This window comes from Rhea americana, unplaced genomic scaffold (assembly GCF_003343005.1).
Source record: "Rhea americana isolate MKP2758 unplaced genomic scaffold, rheAme1 scaffold_39, whole genome shotgun sequence".
In the NCBI taxonomy this organism is placed as follows: domain Eukaryota; kingdom Metazoa; phylum Chordata; class Aves; order Rheiformes; family Rheidae; genus Rhea; species Rhea americana.
In genome coordinates, this window is record NW_028186523.1 from 4,818,703 (window position 1) to 4,843,830 (window position 25,128).

At 34.8% G+C, this 25,128-nt stretch overlaps 1 protein-coding gene across 1 annotated transcript; it reads left to right on the plus strand.

Moving 5' to 3' along the window:
* Positions 1–419: 419 nt before the first annotated feature.
* Positions 420–23,717, plus strand: TCEA1 (transcription elongation factor A1). Its single transcript, XM_085313594.1, has 9 exons — positions 420–560; positions 5,890–5,995; positions 13,792–13,879; positions 14,960–15,108; positions 17,042–17,110; positions 18,139–18,281; positions 21,203–21,349; positions 22,265–22,336; positions 23,402–23,717. Coding segments are annotated over exons 1-6 (540 nt in total). The 5' UTR covers positions 420–434; the 3' UTR covers positions 18,141–18,281; positions 21,203–21,349; positions 22,265–22,336; positions 23,402–23,717.
* Positions 23,718–25,128: the final 1,411 nt, after the last annotated feature.

Consider the following 25,128-nt stretch of genomic DNA (forward strand, 5'->3'; position numbering starts at 1 on the left):
TTACCATACTACCATAAATACAGTTAAGAATGTTATTTGTGAAGAGATGGATTATTGATGGACATAGAGCTTTTCATCTCCAGGGTTTTGTCCTTGTATAGGTGAGGTCCTTCAGAAATGAAAATTGCTGTTGTTTATTTGTTTCTGATGCTGTTGAGTGAAATATATCTGAAGTAATTTTCTAGAGGAAGTGAACTAATTAGACAGTATTTCTACCCCCTCTTCCGCTGCCCCCCCTTCCCCGAGGAGACACTAACTGGTATTTGTATTGCATAGGATAAAATTTCTCTTGTCTTGGCATGAATACTTTGAATTCTGAGTTTATGTCTGTTAATGGTTAGAGTGTGAGAAACAATTCTTCTTGTCCTAAAATTGTTTTGTTAAAAAATTAGGAACTGATAGTTTAATCTGGGAACTTTAAGGAAGTTAGGTGTATGTTGTTGAAATTATGTTTGAAATACCTGATTGCTTCTAAATTTGATTTTTTCTTTTTACAGGCTGGAGCACTTGATTTATTAAAGGAGCTTAAGAATATTCCCATGACCCTTGAGTTGTTACAGGTATGATTTTATATTGCTGGTATGTTTTAAAAATTAACTCTGTAATGGTGAGAGTGAAGCTGGCACGTTTGCGTTGTTATAAGCATTATCATCAAATCAGCATTTTTATAGGATAGCTAATCTTACTTCAGCTCAATTTAGGGCACTTGTCATAGGTGTGTTCTTCCAGTAGCAAACTCTTAAAGTTGATCTTTCTGTTTAAGTTGAAAAATGGTTAATTTTGTCATGGACAAAAGGAAARGGCTACTTAGAAATTTGCCTTACAGATAATCTTAGGTTCTTTCTATCATAGATACGACATGTTTTGCTCTGCCTTTGAGTAGAATCATCTGTTGATAGCTGATACCTCAGTTCTGTTTCTGGATTGAAAGTGAGGAGAGTCGCAGTTCGTACCTGCCCCATCTGTTTGATCAAAGACAAGTGTCTTCAGACAGACTGTACTTCATCATTTCCTTTTTCAATCCACCTTGTTCTGAGTACTGTCTTAGAGCGATTACACAGGCAACTTCAGCCCTCTTGCTCCTTTGTGCAGGAGGTGCTGGAGTGGTACAAGCTTGTGTAAAATCACTCAGTTTGCCTATATCCATGTCTCTGACATAGTATGTTACTGTTACAATTTTTTTCACAAAAAAAGAGAAGAGTCAAGGGACTTTATCTAAACATCAAGTTTCAATGTTTGTCATGTAATTCAGCAGGCTTTTTGTCCAAAACAAATGGATATTAACTATACCAATGAAAAATAGCAAAGACAAGTGAAGACTCATTTTTCTGCCATCAATATGTACTGTCATTTTACTATAAGATCTGATTTGCTGTGGTAGCCATTTGAATTGGAAGAGATTGAAAACAACTTTTTGCTGAGTGACAGCCATTGGTCACATGGCTGTAGATATAGAATTAACTGAAAAGTTCAAATCTCAAGTGTCAGGGATTTGAGAATTTCACCTTCATGCATGAAGGAGCATGGCTGATGCAACACTGTATCAGTCTCCTCCTTCCTAAAAGCCTCTGTTAACCTAATTCTTTTGAGTTTCTTTATGCATAACTTAGTAATAAGTATTTCCATAATAGATTTTAACCTTAGGAACGAAAGAAATCTCTGTGAATGCTCTAGAAATGGCTTTATAAGCTATAAATGTGAAAATGTTACTATGCAAATATCATGTGCTTGATGTCGTGAATGAGACTAGAACACACAGTTTTACACCAAACAGCAGGATATTCTTYACCCATGTAAATTCTTAAGATGTTTATGGTAAAAGTAGATAACTCATTCCTTTTTAGCTGCATATGAAAACCTTTCTTAGTAGCATTATCAACAGAGGAGAACTCTTCATTTTGATAAAAACAAACAAACCCAACTGCCTGCTTTTGGGGGCACTTCTGTGATCCTGACTTGACTTATAAACAGTTGCGTACTAATTCTGTCCCTTTTTCTATCATATCTGAAATAAGCTTATTTTTTCCAATCCATATTGCAGATAACCTGTTTTTAAAGTGGATTACTATTTCCAAGAAAAGATTGTTTAGATCTGTACATTGGGAGAGGTCACCATGTGAATTTTTAAGAGAATGTTTCTCAGTGGCTTCAGTGGGTCTGAATGGACCAGGTATTTAGTCTACTCTTGCTGAATAGATTGACTGTAGCTTTAGTTAGGAGAGATGTATCCATCCTGCTGCTCTATCCAAAACTTTTTCCCCTGAATAGAGGAATGTTGTTACACTGACACTAATTTATTTAGCAGCATATTTAGATTCAAATTTACAATATTTTTGTTGAGGGATATATAAATATGCAGAGTTAGCTGTAAGTTTTCTGTATTAGTCTGCCAAAATTACTTAAGCAATGGAGGGCTCAGAGTAACAGTTTAAATGGGGAGTAATCATACAAATTGCTTTGCTAACCAGTCATTAGCAGTCTTGTCAAGGAGGATGCCAATGAGAAAGTGGGAGTACTAACTTCTCTTCAGTGATTGAAATCATCTGTGAATGATGAAATCTGTGAAATCATCTGATGAAACTCAGGACATCCATTAAAAACATACTTCCAAATTCATTTTTAAGCAATTTTGAAAACTGGCTGCATCAAAAATCTCTCTACAATCTTTGATGTGATGGATTCATTATTACTGTGTAACAAGACAACTAACAACTTGTCCTGTGATGTGACTTACTTCAGTCTGTGCTGGGAAAATCCTCTGAACAATTTACAAGGGCTTGAAATAGAAGAGTGCACATCAGCAGTCTGGACTTAGCTTATGCTTATGTCTCTGGTCTTTTTTGCCTCATTTTTGTCACAGAAAGATGAAGTGGTTATGAACAATAATACTACTTTGTTGTATCCAACTTAAGTTAAATGTAAGCAAGCTGATCCTCGCTCAATTATGCAGGGACTTGGTAACCATCATAATGTGATTATCTGGGAGTCTGAACTGCAAATCAATTTAGCAGCTGCACAGTACTAAAGGCATTGTTTCCATATTGTGAATTTTGGGTAATGCACAGATGAACTGGGAGACAGTTTTTCATTCAGCTGGCAGACTCTCCTGGATACATGTACAAGTACGCAGAACTAAGCAGTGATGTATAGTCTTTGTTGGTGGCTTTTTGCTAGTTCATAAGTTGGTGGCCTATCAGACTTGGGAACTTGGAGATAGCTTCAAGGTTCGATCTGGCTCTTGTTTGTTTCAAGTGCTCACAAATTCTCTGTCCTGATGCTTTCTTGACATTTTAAAGTTTTTAACACCTTGGCTTGCTTCAGTGGTTGCTTTCCCTTGCCAGCTATGTTCCTTTCTTTATGTCTCTTGGTGTGATTTAGGGAGTCTTAATGAGAAGAGTGGCTGCCACTGTAAGATTTGTTTTGGGTTCAGTCATAGGTGACTTATATTGTGTGCCTGCCAGCTGTGGCTACTTCGACTATACTTTCAATGTTTTGGGGGAGAAATAGTTGTTTTGTGCAAGTCTCTGAGTCTCGTACCTTAAACAGGAAAGGAGAAATGCTCTAGAACTTGAGATGGGGAAGAGTGATCCATTCAAATGCATTTCAGATGTGTTTTTGACATGCTAAGGAGGGTGTCTTTTTTTCATATATCTACATATTCATAAACTGACACAGAGATAAAATAATCCCAAAGATTAAATTGGACTAGGCGAAGATGTTGGAGTTCTATTTTCAGTTAAAATAATTCTTACAACAGGAGTTCTATGGCTAGAAGATTTGGTAAATTTCAAATGCCGATAGCTGATCTGCACAATAATTTTGAGTATAACAATATTTTGTGATTACTTGTGTCAATTTGCAGGCAAACATGTGGGTAAATCATTCCTGCCTGTCKTCTTAAATGAGACCAGGTCAAGTGCTCTAAATTAAAGCAAGCAAGTGAGCTATGTTTACATACTACCTTAAGAAAGCCAAGAGCTTACACACAGTTACCGTAATCCTTTTCTCTTGTGTGATCAGAGGAAGAAATTAATTTGTTTAATTAGTGTTTTGAATTGTACTTACTTAGATAAGTTTGTATGTTGGTGTCTTCCCCTTTCTCTGATGAGAATAGGTAATGACTATCAACAGAGCTTTTTCTTTTTTTTTTTGAGACACGTTTATTCAAGTATGGGGAGTAGTTGGAGTTCCAAACATATGTTAAACTTCACTGACTGAACATAATGTCCAGAGCAYCTATTTGACATGTCAAAAGAGAGCAGTACTGATTAACAATTTAGACCTTTTTGCAACCAGTTGTTGCATCACACAAACGTACATGAAAGGGATATGTAGGCTCCTGTAAAGGCAGAAATGTAAAATTTTAGCCTGTATGTGGAGTTCTTGGAGAGAGATTCTACATATTCACACTCCATACTTGCCATTGGCTTTTACTTAGAACCGTACTTACTGTGCAGGGGCTGAGGAGATGCTAGAAGGAATTGTACCACTGGCTCTCCATACTCACTTTCAGTAGCCTGTCTTCGGTGCTCAGCCACAGAAGGGGAAAAGTGAAAGGGAGTACAAGAGCTGCTGCATCTAGTTGGTGCTTTCTGTTAATGTCAGAATTCAGAGTCCATCCTGAAAAACTTTAGTTACAGGCGAGTAGCCATCCATTTTCTTTAGTCTATGATACATGTTGATAACTGTTGCTCAGACCTGAGGTTATTTGATGGATCTCCTTTGTTGAAACAACTGCGAAATATTTTAATACATCTCCAGTAATGTGGCATATCTATGGTGCTCAAAAAAAGTGCCATGTGTGAGTTGCAAGGAGTAATTTACAGAAACAAATTTATATTTTTAGTATAACCGAAAGATTTGAGTTTTCCTTTAAAGAACAGAAAATTTATGACAAACCACTGCAGAAATAAATAGATTAAAAAGTATTYTGTTGAGTCCCGGAGAGAGTAAATGCGACAAAACTGAGCATCCTAAAAATGATCTAAAAAATAGTCATCAAAGTAAGATGTCAAATAAAAACTTGTTAGTAAATGCTGTTTTCCCTCACTCAAACTAAAAATGTGTAAATATTGTAAATGTGTAAATGTTTGTTATAGTAACACATTAGTCAGAAGTCTGTTAAAGTAAAACTTTTGCTGCTAAATTTGTGTCCTTGCCTCCAAAGTCTTAAAGGAGTGGCTTGTAAATTAATGTCTTTTTCACTCTGTAGGTGGCAGTAGTGCCAAAGTTTTAAAGCCTGTCACTAACATGTCCTCTTCAAATGGTAGGCTATTCTTACTGTTTAAAAGCAGAAACCTTTGCATTTATGATTTAAAGACGCTAACTATTATTGCCAAAACTATTAGGCTCATAATACATGGTCACTCCCAATATTACAGCTTCTTTCACAGCCAGGGAATGGGAACTCTTAAGAACATTGAAGTGATTGAAACAGTTAGTGAGCTTCTTAAACCAGAACAGGAATACAGTCATTTTTTCAATAGGAGATTAATGTTTTCAGTTAGAAGCTTATCTAAAATCTTATGTAAGACTTGTTATGTTGTTAGATGTATTGAATATCATAATTAYTTTCTATTTAAGTAGTTCTGTAGTTTATTTTTCTTTTTCTTGAAATAATTTAGGTTTTGTTTGGCTCTCCTAGCCCCCTGATCCTCTACACACCCCCCCCCCCAAAAAAAAACAACCCTGCTAAGGGGACAAGTGTTATTATTGCTGTCTTTCTTTGCAAAATATACAAATTTACAAAATAACRTCTGTAAAGGTGATATTCTTTAAAAATACACATTAAAAAAAAAATACTGGGTCAAAATATTACTTTATGTGTGTGTATCTGTTAAATTTTCTATATATTACCATTTATGATGTATATTTTTACTTCCGTTGCAGTCTACCAGAATTGGAATGTCAGTGAATGCAATACGCAAGCAAAGCACGGATGAAGAAGTTACATCTTTAGCAAAGTCTCTTATCAAGTCTTGGAAGAAGCTGTTAGGTATGACAGCACAAACTTTTCTTTTCTTTTTTTTTTTTGAACTGTGTTTGCATGTTTTGACTATATGCAGTCTTAAATCCATGTCTGCCACTGCCTTCTAAATTTATCTATGCTGCTGTTTTAGTGTTGAAACTTTGTGCACTAATACAATTTTTTTCCCCTTTGGCCACTGCCAGTGCATTAGTTTGTATTCACTRTATTCAGAGACATAGTCAATGTACTTTAATTGGGACTAAGAAGCAGTAGGAAACTAGCTTCTGTATCATGACTCATTTCTGAAGTCTCATTGCCTGCTGTTGAGCTAGTGTGATTGTGCTGCAGCGCTAAAAGCTAATGAACCTGTTCTTGACTTGATTTCCTTTGTCAAATGTAATGTGTGTTTTGAAGAGTTTGTGCAGAACCTTATATAGAAGCATGGAGGCTTTCAAGTTTGGTTATAAAATGATTTATGAAGGGGAAAAAGCAGAACAAAAAGATGACTTTAAAGGTCTCTCTTAACTTACAGACAATGACTATTTCTCTGAGTAGATCTGTACTTTCTAAAATCTTCCTAGCATTAACTCACTATTTAAAATTATCTGTTTAATTTCCTATATAAGCAATGAATGCAGCTAAAGAATCCTTTCTATTAATGTGTTTTTATTTAAGGATGTTTTGGAGCACCTGATTTTAATGTGGTTGAAAACACCCAAAGCTTAAAAACTATGTCTGAGATATTTTTGTTCAGTCATTGTGGTGTACTCTGTCTTATTTCTTTGTATCACATTTCAAATATATTAAGATTTAGGAAGCTTAAAGTTCTGGAACAGAAAACAGTTTTTATTGATTTCTACAGATTTCAGTATTTGATACTGTATAGAAAAATATGCTAAGTATCAGGAAGTGTTAAAATCTCTTACTATTTGAAGTCAGCCTCAGTTTATCAGTTACGAAGTATTTTATCAAATGCTTTGCTACTCTTTTGTAAATGACGTAGAAGTGACTTTATCCATTTGGCAGGATATATCTGGATAAAAAATGGACAAATTGTGACTACTTCCATAGTATGGTTTTCTAGTTTTTTGTATTTTAATGAGCAACCACCTTTATACCAGGGAGATTTCTTCACCCAATTTTAAAAAGTTAGATAATCTAACTAAGTTAGTATTAGTAATTAAAGTTAGGTAATACTAGATATGCTCGTAAAACACTTTCGAAATCATGATACTGACCTTTATTTTAAATTAAAGATGTGTTTTACAAGCAATCTGATCAAAAGTAAATGTAAAAAATCACATACTTTTTATATTGAAATTCCAAATTGAAAATTGAAGTCAGTATCTTACCACTTTTATCCACCAGATATATAACTGGAGAAATAGAGATTTTGTTATTCACTTGAAGTACCCTAAATACTTATAAAGCAGCAGTTGTGTAACCTAGTTAAGTAGATACATGAATCTTCTTACACTTCATTTAAGTGGTAAATATAAAATGAATTTTAAAATAGCCTGATTAAATTTTTTTTTTTTAAGTTCATATTTTTGATACTTCACTTCAGGCAATAACATGGAGGAATACTGTTTTTTTGGTAGAATACTGAGCTTTTGGCGGTAATTCTAGATAATGCTTTTGTTTGAGTTAACCCTTTTTGTAATCATTGAGCAAAGGAGTTACTATTGATTTCTTGAGATTACTTCTGCTATTTCCTATTTTTCTTTAATCCAGTATCTCAAGTCAGTCAAACTTGTCTTAATATATTGATACCTATAGGTGACTGTTCTTTAACTGTTCAGACTGTTTAACTGAAACATACAGAGAATTATTCTCCATATGTTAGGACCAAAAGGTGTTCATGCTGTAAAAGTCTGGGATAATATTGTGGTGTCTGATGATCACAGTAGGTCAATCTAAGTATAGGCTGGTGCTGAAGAGGGATGGTCCTCATGTTTCTTGTTCCATGCTGTGCTAAAACAACTAGTGATCATATGGCTGTTCAGTAAGTTGGAGCAGGGAGCTGAGCAGATGGAAACTAATAATTGTGTTTTTCTTCTGGACTGGATTTCGTCTGTTTCAGTTCCTTGATCTAACTTGTTTTGCCATCGCTGTGTCCAGCACAGGGGTTGTGGCAGTAACATTCAGATGGGGGAAAGGGGAACTTCCCCTTTTAATGACTCGCTACATTCAGATTGTCTTATGACAATTACTTGACTCTGCATTAAGGCTGCTTGCAGCAAGTGATACCAAACTTACAAGGAACTGCAGTATAAGCAGCAAATGTTTGAAAACAGTTGGATCTTGAAAAAAATCTTCTTGATCGTAATGTACACTTTATATTAAAGCATAGTAGAGCAAATGTTTTCACCTCTTGTTTTACTGCTGTATACTCATTAATTCATTAGAACGTAAAATCTCATAACTSTTTGGAAGATAGGGCATCTAGGCTGTGTGAAATATGGGTGGGAATCTTACAAAGTACTCTTATTCTGTTTTATCATTAGTTTTGACTTTCTCAGAAGAATACGAAATACCATATGTTGAGCTGCTTGAGAAATCAGTTTCGATTATGCTGTTTATAGTGCATGTAAAATGGTATGGATCAAAGATGGCAACCGAAGCGGACAGCTGTTAATCGTTCCGAGCATTGTACTCAGAGATCTGAAGTCTTTGTGAGTGATTTTTATAAATGACATTTTAAATTTAGGAAAATCTTTGACTGTTCAGGTTGCATGTAATGAGTAAGTTGAATGCTTTTGGAACTTATGTTTTAAAAATGCATGGGAAACTTTAGAAGAAAGCAAGTGAAGTTTTGAATCACCAGAGCATGAGAAATGCTTATGGCTTGATTCAAACCATACCAGGTTACGAATGTTTTTTCAATGAGGTCAGAAGCTGGCCAGCAGGTGGCTTGCAAGTATTGACTGGTGAGGCACCAAGTGAGTTACAGTGCAAGATCAGGTTTTCAAAAGCTGTTGCGAAAAAATTAAACCATGTGGCCTAGTTGATCATAGTTTAGATAAGGAAACAAATTCTGCTCTCAGAATAAAATACTGTTCAGTTGTAACACAGGATTTGCAAATAGTGACTGTTTTACCAAATAAGTGAGAGTATATAGAATATGCTATGGAGACAATAAATATGTGCATATTCATTTAGGTTATAAGATGTGTGTGTTTGTTTTCAACTTAAAAGTTTTTCTTTAAGGGATTTAATATTTTTCATTGCAAGTAAATGCCTACTGAACTCTAAGTCAATACACTGGAAAAGGGTGTCCAGACCTTTAACTAAGTAAACTTAACTTCAGGGAGTTCATGTACTGGACTGGAAATGCAATATGACTGGACAATAAACTGACATTAAATATGTTTGTAATCATGTGTTGCCACTAATAAAAACTAAAAATGAACTGAGAGCTCTTTGAAATGCCTRTTTCATAAAAATACATGTCTTTTTGAGTAATTTTGTTGTAAGAAAGAATACTTCAGTGCTTAAAGTTGTTGAGACGATAATACCGGCCAGACTATACGGAGATGTATTACTCAAATGTATTTGTGCATACAGTCTTTTGTTGTTTTGAACTGTTTGATTCTGCTGGAGCAAATTGGTACGGTCTAGGACTATCTTACAGGTATGTTACTGCTGTCATTCAGTCAAATTGTTCGAGGACGTGAAATAACCTTCTGGATTTGCTTTTTTTTTTTTTTTTTTTTTAATTGGAGAAACAAGTTTTTGAATTACAGTCTAATAGTGTTTAAGAATATTTTTTACTATTGATAGTAATTGTGTGGGTCTTTATGAGCTATCAGGTAGAATCAAGAACTTAATTCTGCCCAAAAATGGTTTTAGAACGTCTCTTAATTTCCATATTAAGCGTGATCTTTGGAAATAATTTTGTCAGGTTTATATTTGGAATTATTCAGAGTACAATTAGTGGAGCTGTAATTTGCCAGGATCATCAGTGGAGAGGTAGTAATACATGACTATATCCTATTATATAGGAGACAAAACATACGTGGCAAGTTCATGTGTCACACTTCTATCATTTACTATAAATTTTTTTAAAGGCAAACAGTGCCTTATTTTCTTGGTTATTTACAGAATTCAGATATTCCTGCTGCCTATCCTAGTACTAGGAAGAAGCTTTTTGATTTTTACCTTCATGTCTTACTATATCCTGCAGAATTTGTAACAAACACACCTGCTTGTGCATCGCAAGGTTGTTATTGCTCAGAGTCTGCAAAATGGGTCCTAAAGCTTTAATAAAGATGAGAATCACTCTTAAGTCATTGACTATGCCATCTGTTACCTGTTCTCGAATTTTTTTTCTGTTAACTTATTTTAACTGAATCCTCGTGAAACTTTCTGAATATTGGCGGTGATATGTGATTAATAATATATGACAACCTACAAAATGGAGTTCTCATATACTCCAAGAATATCAACCCTTCACTAACCTTTCAGAAAAATTCTTAGTGTTTTTTTTTAATTTCTTAAATTTAGGGTTAAATTTATAAATTTGAATTAGTTTTTTTTTTTTTTTCCTTTTACTAGCAGATGTGTGATTGTAACTAGAAAAATCTACCATGAAGCTACTAATGGCTTCTGACATTCACATTAGTGATGTTGTCTCTGGTCATACATTATTACATTTAAAAGTTTATTTGGATGACAAAGAACACTGTCGTGTCGTTTGAACCTAGAGAGGTTATTTCATTGGAAAAGCTTTCCAATGATAAGTCACAGATGTGAACTGTGRTGCAGTAGTGAGAATTTTGATAGTCTTATTCCAATGGCTGATAGTCAACAATTCATGTTATTAACTTATTCTTTATATTTTAAAGAAGAGGCATTAATATAACTTAGCTTTAAAAAAAAMCCCTTTGTTTTAAGATTTAAGATGCGTCAAACTGATGCTGTGATAATTAAGTGTGAAGTTACATTTTTCATTCCTAAAATTGACTACAATTTCAATTTATTTTTAAAAAGGAAAATTTTTAATAGTTGTATAAACTTTAAGAAGTAATCATGCCTCTTTAAAGGATCTTATTATAATTTAAATTATCTAAATATTTGTATGCTCCTCTAGATTTTCCATTGTGAATCACTTTTGAGCTTGTGAACTTTTAAATACCTTTCACCAGAAGGCCATTTTTCATCTTAATTTGTTAGAATTTCTGTGGTTGTCTTTTGTTCTCATCAGCTGTCATTTGCCATTGACTTAGAACCTGCCCACTGATNAAGATTAATTTGTGGAGTCTCATTTTTAAGGAATATGTGGGGGTTTTTAATCCTTTCTCCAGAGAGTGGTTGACCTGGGATCTAGCAGACTGTTAATTGCCTACTGTTCTTTCTTTGATACAGTATTTAATAAAATAATAAATCCTTATTGATGTATGAATTTAAGAAAAAATACTGCTTGATACCGGATTACTTGTCCTCATTAACCTTTATGGAGCATAGATTGGAAAATATTGACTTAAACACTTAGGAGAATATTTTCAGCAGTCAGATATTAACGTTATAACTGTATGCTCAGATTTCTGAAACTGGATTAAACAAATATCTATAATTCTTCTCAAGTGATTAAAGAAATTGCAATTTTGAAGACATTTGCTCAAGATGGTCTAATTGAGGCGACTACTTGACCTTGATTTGAAGGATACTTGCATAGAYTGTCACAGGTGTGGAAAGAGCCATACTTTTACTTCCTTCTGCTTACTCCTGCCTCATGTGTGCCCCTGCCCTCCACAAGTGGAAGAAGCAGTCGCAGAATCAGCTTTTGCTGAACTGTTCACTGCTGTCTTCCTTCTCTGAAGGAAATGGTGGTGGGCTGAATGGAGGCATTTGGTGAACAGTAACTGTGAAAGAAAAATTATGGAGGCACATGAGCTGAAGCAGAGGTCTATTCTAATGTAGCTATGCCTTTTTCTAGAACCTGAGCTATACTTCAAGATACAAAGTGGTTCATCAGTTTATCTCAAAAGTTTGGACAAAGTTAATCAAGTACTTGAAAACGATTGAGGGTAAATGAGATTTATAAAATACATCCATATATATGTGTACGCACACACACACGCACACACACACGCACATATATACACATACAATATTTCTTAAATTATCTAGCATTTGTGTACATTGCCACAGAGAGTATTCATGTGAATATGCATGTTAAAACTAGAATTTGTTTTCTTTGGGTAATATTTTCTTTTTAGCAGAGAAGTTCTTTGACCCATTCATTTTATAGCATTGTTTTCTTAATGAAATTATCTTTTTAATTAGTGATACTTGATTGTATTGATATCTTTATTAGGACTTCTAAATATCATCTATATCTTACTAAAGAGTATCAATCCAAATGYATCATTTGCTGTGTTTTTGTTTTTTATGGAGGGATCTATCAAGAGTTAAATACAAGGTTATGAACAGTGGGGGAAGAAATCCCTAACCTATAAGTTTATGAAGGCTGGAGGAATATTCTGAAGAAGTATCCTGGTGTGTTTTCTTGGTACCTATACTATTTCTAAGGCTCTGTTTTTGAGAAAAACATCTGGAGACAGAATACTAGAGGGTTCTTGGTTGATCCAATATAGCTCTATGATCTGCGTTCACGGTGATGATTTTTTAAACAGAGGCTTGAGATCTGTTGAACTCCTAACTTTTGATCCTTTTTAGTTTATTGTATCATTTCTGTGTAGTTTTGAATGCAAGTTGTGCATGTTAACAATACAATAATTTTATATTGTCAGAACAAAAATTTTAAGCTAGGTGCTTGAGTAAGAGACCTGACTTTGGGGGGGTGAGGGGCAGGGTCTTTCTGAAAATCAGGATATTTTTAAATGCTTAAGCAAGGATTTAGGTACCTAATTTAGGACATCTTAATTTCAAAGGTTTGAGCCTAATCAGATTTTCCTATTTTACWTGATCTAGTTTTAGTACTCTTTAAAGTTTGTAATAGATGTTTATGCTAGTAGTGCAGTCTACATGACTGGAAGAGAAGACAGTGTAATGRCAGATTTATGAGGGATTAGAGAAAGAGGAATCTACAAAATCTAACTTCAGATAACTGTGGCCAATCTTACTAGGCTTTCTCCATAGGCAGTAGAGGGAGTCATCCTTTCTAGAAAGGAAGTAAAAGCAGGAGCTTGGTTTAGTCCTTCTAAATTCCTCTTTACAATAGGAGGGCACCTCTGTGTTTCTCACTGAAGTGTTGTGAATGCCCTTTTTCATTACTGACTTCTTTATTCTTTCTGATGTAAAATCATCATTAAACATGTTCTTTGAGGGGAAGACAAGTTAAAGTCTTTTTAAATGTTAAAGCAACTGGCTTTAAAGCGATCATAGAAGTTAGTGCGTTTCTAGAGAACTCTTCAAAAGCATGTGAGGTTTTCTTTTGAGTGTTTAAGTAGAAATCCTATGAATATAATTTWAAAAAAATGATGTGCATTTAGTGGGAACTTACATTTATTTCATGGAAGATTAATTCTGGAGACTTGATGCAGTAGTTTAAGAAGCTATTCTCTCTGCAGCAGAGTTGTCAATGGGAAAGTATAGAAATCTGTGTCTTCATTGTGTTTTCTCTGGCAGTTTAAACAGGTACTGAACTTGATCTGAAGCATCTGAAGTGCAGGCATACATTTCATTTTGCTGGGTTGGGATGGAAAGGGAGAGTCTGTATCCTAAAGTCAAAGCATAGTGGAAGCTGACACCATTTTTAACTGTCTCAGAAAAAAATTGTCAAAGATATTCTACCACTGCTTTGAATCAGTTACTGTTTCAATGTAAAAGGAATTTTTGATGTTGTTTTTTATTTCCAGATGGACCTTCAACTGATAAAGATTCTGAAGAAAAGAAAAAGGAGCCTGCCTCTTCCTCACAAAGCAGTCCTGAAGCAAGAGAAGAAAGGTACGTTATTTGTGATGACTATACAAATAATCTCACTTAGATATAAATTAATACTAACCTGAGAAATCAACCAATATTGCACATACTTAAATTTTTATCGAAATGTGTCATACTAGAGGCAGCTTCCACATTCTTCTGTTAAACACATGCTGTTGTATAAAAAATGGTGTGTTGTCAAGAAAGTAAATCATGCCATTACTAGCATTAAAAAAAAAAAAAAAAAGAGAGAAGAAGAAGGAGAGAAAGCTGAAAGCCACTGGTCAAAATATGACCAGACTAGTTAAGAGTGTTTGTTCTACGTATCTTGCGTGTCAAGTACTCCTTTTCTCTCAATACTACTACAGAGCTCTTTGAACTGTAAAACAACTTCTAATTGCAATTTTCTGGTAGAATTATGTATGTTAGAGGCTTAGAACACTTCTTTTGTCTGTTTGCTTTTTATTAACAAATAMTATCTCATTCTACAGCCTTTTTGGTAAATGTAAAAGTATGTTATCAGAAGAATAGGCCCATGTTCATGACATGTTAGGAGCTGAAAAACATTTGCAAAATAGTATCAGCAAGCCCATAGGGTTTTTTATGTGAACCTGCTTTTAGTGTATCTGTTTACAACAGTAGTTCTCAAAATTAAATTTCACCTTTAATCACTTGTCCCTGATAAAGTTGAAAAATCTGGTTTATTATTTGTAAAAACTACATTAACTCTTTGTTTGTGACCATGGTACCCCTTTAGTATARTAAGCAGTTACAAACGGGATGTTAGTAGTATTTCTTTCCTATTTTAAGTTCCATGGAGAAAAATGTTTTCATGTTTATGTACAGAAGAGAAAACTCAAAATTTAAACTTATATCACATATAAAAGGATTAAAAAAACATCCTTCTCTGTATAGAATTCGCCCTGGTGAATATTCCATAGCTACTTACTAAATTATAGTAGAGCTATAAATAACTTCAAAAATGTGTCCTTTTTTACTGATTACCATACAATGGATGTAGCACAAGAACTGTGTTTTGCCCTGGAACTAAGCAATTGATGGGGGAAAGAAACCTTTCATATTCATTTTTTTGCCTCTTTTTAGCGGTTCAAGTAGTAATTCCAGCAGCAGGAAGGAAGAGGGTAATGCTCCCTCAAATTCTTTCATCCCTTCTTTTCCCCGTGCTCCAAGCACTTCGGATTCTGTACGAGTGAAATGTAGAGAAATGCTCTCCGCAGCTCTCAGAACAGGAGGTGAGCTTTGAAGAATATATTTTCCAATTCAACTGTTTGCATTCTCTCTACCCTTTTCCCCTCTACAAGTTTCTGAAATTTCTATGTCCRTTTGTATATATATACCTGTAGGCCAGTTGTGTAGGTTCATCCAAACTACAAATAACTAAGCAACCTTGGCAACAGTGGGAATGTGTTGAAATTTATTTATTTAGCTGATGATACAGGACACTTTGTGGCTTCCATTTGCCTAGTATCTTGCCTGCAACAAAAACTTTTTTTTTTTTTAATGGTACTTTTTAGGATATTGCCTCCATAATGCCTCACTTGAATCTCTTTGTAGAAGCTGTTATTTTTTGTTGTTTTTGTTGTCTGTGAGAGAATCACTGTATACATGCCTTCTTTGCTTACACAAGAGATTCTGTGAGCCTTCAGATTCTGAAGGCCTTTCAGTTTTGATTTAATCTTGAAGCCTCATTGAGGTACTTGTAATGAAGAATCTGACCTTGCTCGTTCTTCATGCCTTTTGGGTAAGTGTAAATTGCTTTACTGTCTAGGTTTTGTTCTCGATTTTTTTTTTTTCCCCCTCCCTCATGTATACTTGAGTATCTTTAAACTGCCARATGGAATGGTAAACAAGATAGGAAGCAAACTGAAAACTGGACTTTTTAGAATGGCTTGAATTCCTTCTTGCAGGTCTTTCTCTTCTACCAGGACTTACAACTTAGCTCCTGTTTTTCCTGTTACTAGCTTAATGCAGCCTGCCCCAGTGTAAGGGGACTTGTGAAACATCTATTTTCACACTTTGAATTCAGTTAAAGATTCAGAAACAGCCAGTTATCAAAGCTGACTGAAGACCATAGTTTATTTACCTGTGGATTTATAGTTTATATTTATTTTTATAATTATTTTAATAGTTTATTTTATTTGTTTCTATAYTTATGTTCTAAAATAATTTGTGATCAGATGATTGCATATAGCATTTTAATATCCGTTTCTGTGTAGCTGTAATTTTGGTTAGATTTTCAAGAATTTTTTGCAGTATTACTTCCTGTTGCATGTGTTACCTGATGATCCGTGAGTCAAATACCAAACTCAAAGTACAGTTAYTGTTTTTGTTTGTAATGGCCTTCTGCATGAGACAGGGAGAAATGGTGTCTGGATTACTGACTGAAGTTTGTCCATGCTAAAATGAGAAGGAAGAAAAGCATATTGCATCTAATTTATCCTAAGCTATGTTGAAAGACATGTATTTTTGAGTAACAGATTTGGTAAGAAACAATAAACAATTATCTTTGAGACATTTCAGGTCAAGTGTTGCATTATCTTCAAGATTATCAAGGTTTATTCTAAGTTGTATGTTTTAAGACACTTCTCTGTTTGCAAGTTTTTTTAATATCTAGTAATATAGTTTCTGTTGTTACTCCCTTGCTTATACACACTCTCATGCACTCCCTCTCACATAGCGCACACTGATGCACACTCACTCATTAATTGCGCACACTTGTGTTGTATGGACTGAAAGAATTGATACAACCATATACAAACATTTTGTTYCTGTAGTGCAGCTTTTCTACACGTGCAGATATGCTGTGAAGATAGGTAGGTGGTTGCCAGGCTGAGCAGAATGTTTGAAATCTTGCTGTGTGACAAGGTTTTTGTATTACTGTTTGTAGCTAGAATTCTTTTCTTTTTCCTTTTTTGGAGAAAAACTGAGGCTTTTTTTTCTACTTTTTAGCTTCTGTTACTCTTCATTTCATTTGTCTTTGTTCTTCAAAGTAATAGGCTAACAAAGTTTTGAAAGGAGAAGTATATAGTAAACTTYTCCTATACAAAAGAAAATTTGTGTTTGCACAGTTTACTCTGTTTCAGAGTTCTGGAAGGGCTTTCAAGGTGATGTAAAATACTGGTAAGACTKTCAGGTTGCTAATATTCTAATTTTTGTTTTCCTCAGATGATTATATTGCTATTGGTGCTGATGAGGAAGAACTGGGTTCTCAGATTGAAGAAGATATCCTTTGTTGTACATCTCTGTGCTCTAAAATAAGAATATTCATTAGAAGTATTGATATGTTAAAAATGAGTTGACTTGGTCCTTATATTTAACATTCTTTTATTTCATTTAAAACAAAACCAAGCAAACTCTGTTCAACATATCTGTGCAGAAATTCAGTATTTTAAAATACCACAACCTAAGTGATTTGCCTTTAAACTTGTAAGTATATACATATATGTATATACACATGTGTGTGTGTGTGTGTATACATATATATATATATATATGTATATAAACGTACTGTTACAGTTCTATATCTTTTCTTGCAGCAGCAATATTATGTCTTGCTTAAGTATTCTGAGCCAAAATGTTAAGCTCTTGGGTGTCTTTTAAATCTGTTCTTATTAGTACTTTTTTAATTTTAACATCTTGATTTCAATTTCTATGAATTCTTTCTATGTGAATTTGGAGTTTTCAAGAAAAGAGGTTCTGGTAGCAATGTTTGAACAGTTACAGAGCAGAGGTGTGTGAGCTTCTGTTTTGGGTTGTTTGGGGGGGGGAGTTCTTAATGCATAGAAATGATTTAAGTTTCTTTTATCTAATGTGCTAATGTGCTTCTGTGGTTACAGGCAACCGTCAGTCCTGTTAAGGAATTTCCTGTTTGCTTGGAAAATTTGTTTTAAAATTTTATTAATGAGCTTGTCAATATTTGAATATTTAATTTAGAAATTAATTCATCCTCAGAGTGAGGCCAAGGAACTGGTCTTAAATTCATGAGTGTTCTTTCAGAATTTCTGTTAAGATCCTACCACCCCAAAACACCCCATATTCCACATTTTACTGACCCATGTGTGAAACTATGGGTAGGCCAGGGTGAGGGGGGTGGAATATTGTCTACTACGTTGAACAGGAAACAAACTGTTGTCTGACTCTGAGGGGGAAAAAGGGCGTGATCTACAGTGTATTGCTTTACAAAGATTGCCCCAAACTGAATGCTTGATGGTATTTACTTGTTAACGTTTTGTTCCTTAAATCCAGAGCACCTATTTTTCAAGAGTTAAAAAACACTGATATGAAATACAAAAATAGGGTACGAAGTAGGATAGCTAATCTCAAGGACACAAAGAATCCAAACTTAAGGAAAAACGTACTATGTGGGAACATACCTCCTGACAAGTTTGCCAAAATGACAGCAGAGGTAAGTAGAGAATAGATCTTGAACTGTTCCCCTATTTGACTTACGTCCTGGCCTGTTTTTGTTAGCCATAGAATCAGTAAGGTTGGAAGGGACCTCTGGAGATCATCTAGTCCAACCTACCTGCTCAGCAGGGTCACCTAGAGCATGTTAGRCAGGGCTGCATCCAGGCGRGCCTTGAAGATCTCCAGAGAAGGAGACTCCACAACCTCTCTGGGCAACCTGTGCCAGTGCTCCGTCACTCTCACAGGGAAGAAATTCCCCCTCACCGTCAGGTGAGCACTTCCTGTGCTTCAATTTCTGCCCATTGCCTCTTGTCCTGTCACATGGGACAACTGAAAAGAGTTTGTCCCCATCCCCTTGACACCCTCCCTTCAGGTACTTGTACACATTGATCAGATCCCCCCTCAGTCTTCTCTTCCCCAGGCTKAAGAGGCCCAGCTCCTGCAGCCGTTYCTCATAGGGCAGGTGCTCCAGCCCTCTGATCATCTTCGTAGCCCTACACTGGACTCTCTGTGGTAGCTCCAGGTCTCTCTTGTCCTGGGGAGCCCAGAACTGGACACAGTACTCGAGATGAGGCCTCCCCAGGGCTGAGTAGAGGGGCAGGATCACCTCCCTCGACCTGCTGGCAGCACTCTTCCTAATGCACYCCAGGAGACTATTGGCCTTCTTGGCCACAAGGGCAYATTGCTGGCTCATGGAAATAAAAAGCGCAGATAGCTTGTACAAATTAAAAAAAATATGGCTTGTTTGTGGCTTGCATGATCTGAATTATACTGGGCTGTGGTGGGGCAGAGGGAATGGAAACTTTGTACGTTAACTGTTTCTAAATGTCTGATTTCTCTAAGTCAAAAGTGGGGTAAACTGTCTCGTGTTACAAGGAATTTACACAAAATGTTGTGCAGCCATTGGAAGGCCACATTATGAGTCAGTGATAGCTTTTTAAGTTCATGGAGATGTATAGAAATACGTCTGGCTTGTGACTCCAAGCTGTCAAGCCATTTGCCTCTTTGAATATGTAACAATATCATCAGTGTTAGTCTGCCCTGTCATTTGTATTTTTCAAATGCTGACCTCTGTTGTTTTATTTCTGTGCAACATATAGCACTGTGATTTGAAAGGTCAAGTCCCTCTTGTGTTGGTTGTCTTAGTGCTTATTTAAAGCTTATCTCAAATTTGACAGAATACTTCAAGTGTCTTTGAAGGGAACTCTTTGCAATAAGTAAATAGAGCCCTAAATGATGGGGGAAAGAAGTTAGGAGAATTGCCCTTTAAATCAAATTTCTGTTCTTTCAAGAATATTTTGAACACTTTCATAGAAATTCCTGTTGAGATGCTTACTGTCTTTACAAATCAAAACAAAGGTAGGAATCGAGAAGTGCAAAATTAAATGTTATGGGAGAGAAAAATGAACTGTGGTTAACACCTGACATGAGTTTTGTAGCTCTGCTGTTACCTATTACATTCTCCCTCCCCACCCCATATGTGCACGTACATGTGTGTGCACGCAGTCAGATACCAAGGACTATCTTGGAAACTGAGGAGAAATTAAATTTATCAAGTAATGAAAATCTTGATTAACTTTGTTCTAGAGAACGGCTTTTTCTATAGCTTTGTAGAGAGGGTAGGTCAGACAGGTTGATAAAGGAATCTGCATAAGGAAATGTGGATGGTATCTTCAGTGAACATTTTGAGTTTTTTTTTAACTCTGGGTGTATGTACATTTACACAAACATGTTTCATGTTGTCTAGTGCTCATCGTTTAGGTTTGTTATTCCTGTCTTGGATGAAGATTGTAAATTTATTGAAATGATGTAGAAAAGTTTCCTTGAGTATGAGTTGAATTCTCAGGAAGTGATGGATTGCTAAGAGATATTATAGTTTATATTGTCCTTTAGTGACACTGCTGCAACATCCCTGATAGAAATCTGACTGAGTCTTGATTTGGAATAGCACTTTGCAAAAGTCTTCCTGAAAAGGAAACTTGCTCTCTAGCAGTCTGGGCTTAGTGGGGCTAACAGCAAAACAATGGATTTGGGATTTGGTTTTTCATGTGGAAAAATATTTTGTCTAAAATCAGATCCTGTATCTCCCTGAAAAAGCATCACTGGGTTATCTGTCAGGAAAAACTCTTTTATTCTGCCCTGTCTTTCTCCTGTATCATTGTTAGTGCTGTGTTTTATACTAGTGATTCTTAGATTTTTATTTATTTGTTTTTTTGGAGAGCCACTGCCTGGCAGTCAGGCTTGGTGCAAGCTTTGTCGTTGTGGTGTATGTGGTGTACAATAATGAGGGACCGTGCAATTTGGCAGACCATTTTAATGTGCAGGCTTAATGCAGTCTATGGATCTTAGCTTTGGAATTGTACTTCTAAGTTAAATGAGAAATACTAGTACTCTGACTTCTGTAATGATCTGCATGGCTAGATACTGGCCTGTATGGCTATGGCTATACTCTATTTCTTAGTACAAATATGCAAATAGTTAAAATTGTGTTAGTTTTTCATATGATAACTGACTTCTGTGTGTCAGTAAGGTAATTATGCAAGTATCTAACCTAGTGAGAGTACTCCTTTTTTTTTTTTTCTTAATCCTTCTGTCCCTTGTATCTGTTATTTTTCTGAAGTTCAGAATTGTATTTGCAAGTGAATGTTTCTAGTTGTATTGTAACTTCTGCTGATTATCCAGGTGCTTAAAAAAAATGAAGATTTAAATTTTTTAGCTTCTGTGTTGTGAAACATCCCAGTTTAAGTCTTACAAAATAAAGAAAAACATTTATAGAATTCCTTTCCCCTTTCATAAGAAAATTTGTAGATTCTGAATCAAAATGGTATATGTCTTCAGAATAATATGGTATGCACACTAGTAAGAGTTTGCTTAAAATGAAATCTCTTGTAAACTCTTTCTGCTGTTTATCTGTAATAGGAAATGGCAAGTGATGAGCTGAAAGAAATGCGCAAAAATCTGACCAAAGAAGCTATCAGAGAGCACCAGATGGCTAAAACAGGAGGTACCCAAACTGATCTGTTTACATGTGGCAAGTGTAAAAAGAAGAACTGTACATACACTCAGGTACATMATTACTCAGATTGTTCATTTTTCTTTTTCAAATTTTAACTTCTTTATAAAGATTGTCAGAAAAATAGTTCTAATTACAAAATTAATATGTAACAAAATGTTAACAAATTACAAAATTTAGTGAAGACAGTTGGAAGCACTTAAATGTGGTTGCATGAAGAATGTTTGTTGTATTAGTTCATGAAAAATTTACTGTTAATCCCAGCTGAGCTTGAATAGCTTGAAATGTTGGTTTCTTGCAATGCTGAGTTTTTGCTTACTCTTCCGATTACATCTTAGTGACATGCTGTTAATACAGAAGAATTAATTTACTGCTTAATATGGTTGAAGTATTTTTCTTCAAAGAGTAAATAGCAAAAATACAGGTACATATAATTTATAATTTTACTAGCCGTAGACCCTGATTTATAATCATTCCTAGAACCTTTTCTTGTTTAAGGCACTTTTTGTATCTATTTCCTAATTAATTTGTTTAACAGTGCTGCAGGGCATGCCTTTTTGATCATAGAATCAACTAAATTCATAATATAATACTGTATTGTAGATTCTTGAAGTAGAAGGCTGTTTCTCAGTCATGAGACATTTAAGCCTTTTCATCAGTAAATATGTGGAAAGCTGTACTGAATRTGTAGTTTTACTGCAGACTATTTTCCTAGAAGTATGTGCACAGTGCTTCATTGCTGAAATTGGTATCTTTAGTATTTTTAAATCTGTCAGAACTTAAGCTTGTAAGTCTGCTCTATAGTCTATACATAAATCTGGTTTAAACTGGTATGAAAAGTTAACTTGTGTTTTTATCCAAATGTGTTTCTTAAAGGTTTAAAGTTTAACATTAACATTGAATGTATACTAGCAAAAGTTGAGGATACTAATTTTTCTTTTCCACTTTGGCTCTTGCCTTTGCTGAAGGTTCAAACCCGCAGTGCTGATGAACCTATGACAACATTTGTTGTGTGTAATGAATGTGGAAACAGATGGAAGGTAAGACCATTAAACTGTTCAGCATATTTGCTAGTAGATGGTCAGGGCCTGGGCTTAATTTTCTATTTTACAATAAATAACAAATGAGTTTCTCTTGACTTGTGGTTATCTCCTAACCCACAGATTAATTTAGTATGTTGATATTGCCAAATAGCTTTAGGTTATAAAAAAATACCCTTGGTTGAAGATGTGAGAACACACAGGTGGGGAGGGGGATAGGTGAGAAAAGTCAGGACATTGACTTAGACCTTGTGACATTCAGRTACAAATTTTCTGCTTTGCTTTGCAAAGCTGTGGCAAGTCCATCTCTGCTTTTGCCTTTTTGAACACCAAAAGATGTTCTAAYCCTCTTTTAATCTGTACTTCTATGAATAAAGTAGATCTTTTTGATCTTTTATTGTTTTTTCTTTTGTTTTTTTGTACTCTGAAAAGAATGGCAAATGAAAAAGAGAGAACTTCTGTCAGATTCCTGTGTCAGGACAGGAAGTGTGAGATATTGATAACTTGATTTAGTTTTTTAAACTTCAGGAAATGGGAATTTCRAAAGCTTCTGGGGAACAGTGATAGTCCAACGAAGTGGAGAAATATCTAATGAAGGACTGTTCAACTTAGTTTTGGTAACATGCAGTATAAAGCACAATATCTTTATTCTGTTATTTTGCAGTGTTAAGGGTGCTGCAGCTCTGCAGAATCGTGTTGCAAAGCATACCCTAAGAGAAAGCAGAAAACAGATTTGTTTTTCTTACGCAGTTAAGTTTTATGTATCTTCTGACTGAATATAGATCAAGTCTATACTCCAGGATATCTAAATAATTTATAAAATTTAGAAATTTTGTGACACAGCACATAGAGTTCATTTGTCTCTAAAACTTTCTGTAAGATGGTGGTTAGAAAAAAACCTCAGTTTCTGTGTAAAGATGCGTAAGTGAAGGAATGCTAGTGTGATATAAGCAAATGCTTAAACTAATAATTTCCACATCCTAAGTATGGTGTTGCTTTCTTCTTGCAAAGGTTTAGAAATAAGCTGTATGAAGATCTCATAATATATTTGTTTTCTTTTGACAGTTCTGTTAGAAGAAGAAATTATCAAGACATCTGGACCAGTATGAAAGTGGATTTTGTAATTAGCTTTAAAAACTAGGCTAAACATCTAGCTTCCTGCAAAAATGAGGGTGTTTTTTTCTTTTTTCTTTTCTTTTTTTTTTTCTGTTAAGCAGCGTACATCCCTGAAATTAGCCTTTGTTATGACACAACCATCATTTCGTTAAATGCCTTCCTAGAGTTAATAGACAATAGGGCCAGGTTGCTCAACTGTATGGTGAATGTTAAAGTATTTTTTCATTTTTATAAGTAAGTTGACATTAAACTTTTACCAATTAAACATTTTGGTAACTGGCTTGTTTTTTCCTAACTATATGGATAATGTACTGTATTTTTTTTACAGTCTGAAACATCCGTTCTCTTCCCATATGTATTTTACCTCTCTGCTTCTGTTAAATTGTAAGAATGGATTGTGTTTCTTATAGCTGTGTTTTACCAATACTGCAAAGAGAAAAGGCATCCAACTTAATTTTAAGCACATTGAATTCATTTGTTAACTGAATCACATTTGGTTAACTCTCTGGTTTGTACATAGCATTTCTGAATTAGTACTAGAATTCTGATCATGGGTTTTGGAAATTTATTAATGGATATGTTTTGCAATAGTTGGTTAACCCTGTTTATGTAACCAGTTTTGATTAGTGCAATTTATTTTATTGCTCTAAAGTGTGTATCTTATGTTCTATCAGTAGATATTATTTCTAGGAACGTCTTAGAATACTTGGCTAAGATAAACTGACTGGAGTATTAATAGTAAATTATTTTCATATAAATGACATCAATTTTGTTCATGAACTGAATTTTGAAATGTAGAGTAACTAACGTAATTCCTTATCACAAAAGCCAGAAGAACAAGTGAAATGATAGAAATGCTGTTTGTTAGAGCTTGTTCTTTTAGCAGTGCACATGTTTAAAAGTATTTTCCACACTTTCTCAAGAAATATCAACGTCTTTAGAAGAGATAAAACATTTACATTACACCTGAGTTTGTATTATCATTTAATTTATCTAAGCCTTAGGCTGAGGAGGTTGATCCTGGCAATGTATACAGAATTCTTGGGGGAAGTATGTGCAGTTTCTGGAGAATAAATTGCTTGACTGTAAAGGATAAATGGGAGGTTTTTTTATTGGTTATTTTTTGTGTGATGAAGGCAGACTAAAGCATGGGATAGTATGATGACACTTTAGCCCTGAAGGGCAAAAAGTGTTTGTTAAATAATTTATAGAGCAAGCTTTTTTGGTCAGCTTGTGCAAGGAAGAAAAACAGGCTTTTCTCGTGAAAGGAAAAATGATTAAAACAAGAATTTAGTTTGATTATAGATTATATATACAGCCATTTTTAATGCAGAAAATTGTTCAATATTTCAAAGTTTCTTAAATAACTTTGTATAAAAACAGTGGTTTATATTATTATTCTAATTCAGAATAACTTCTGTGTTAACTTTCAGAGTCAGTCAGTATTTTGACCCTATGGCAGGCTTGTTTGTTAAGAGTCATTTAAARATGCTTTTTATTTATTTATTTTACATTAGGACAACAGCAAATGAATTGTAGATCATATAATCAGTAAAGTTGGAAGGGACCTCTGGAGATCACCTAGTCCAACCTACCTGCTCAGCAGGGTCACCTAGAGCATGTTAGGCAGGGCTGCATCCAGGCGAGCCTTGAAGATCTCCAGAGAAGGAGACTCC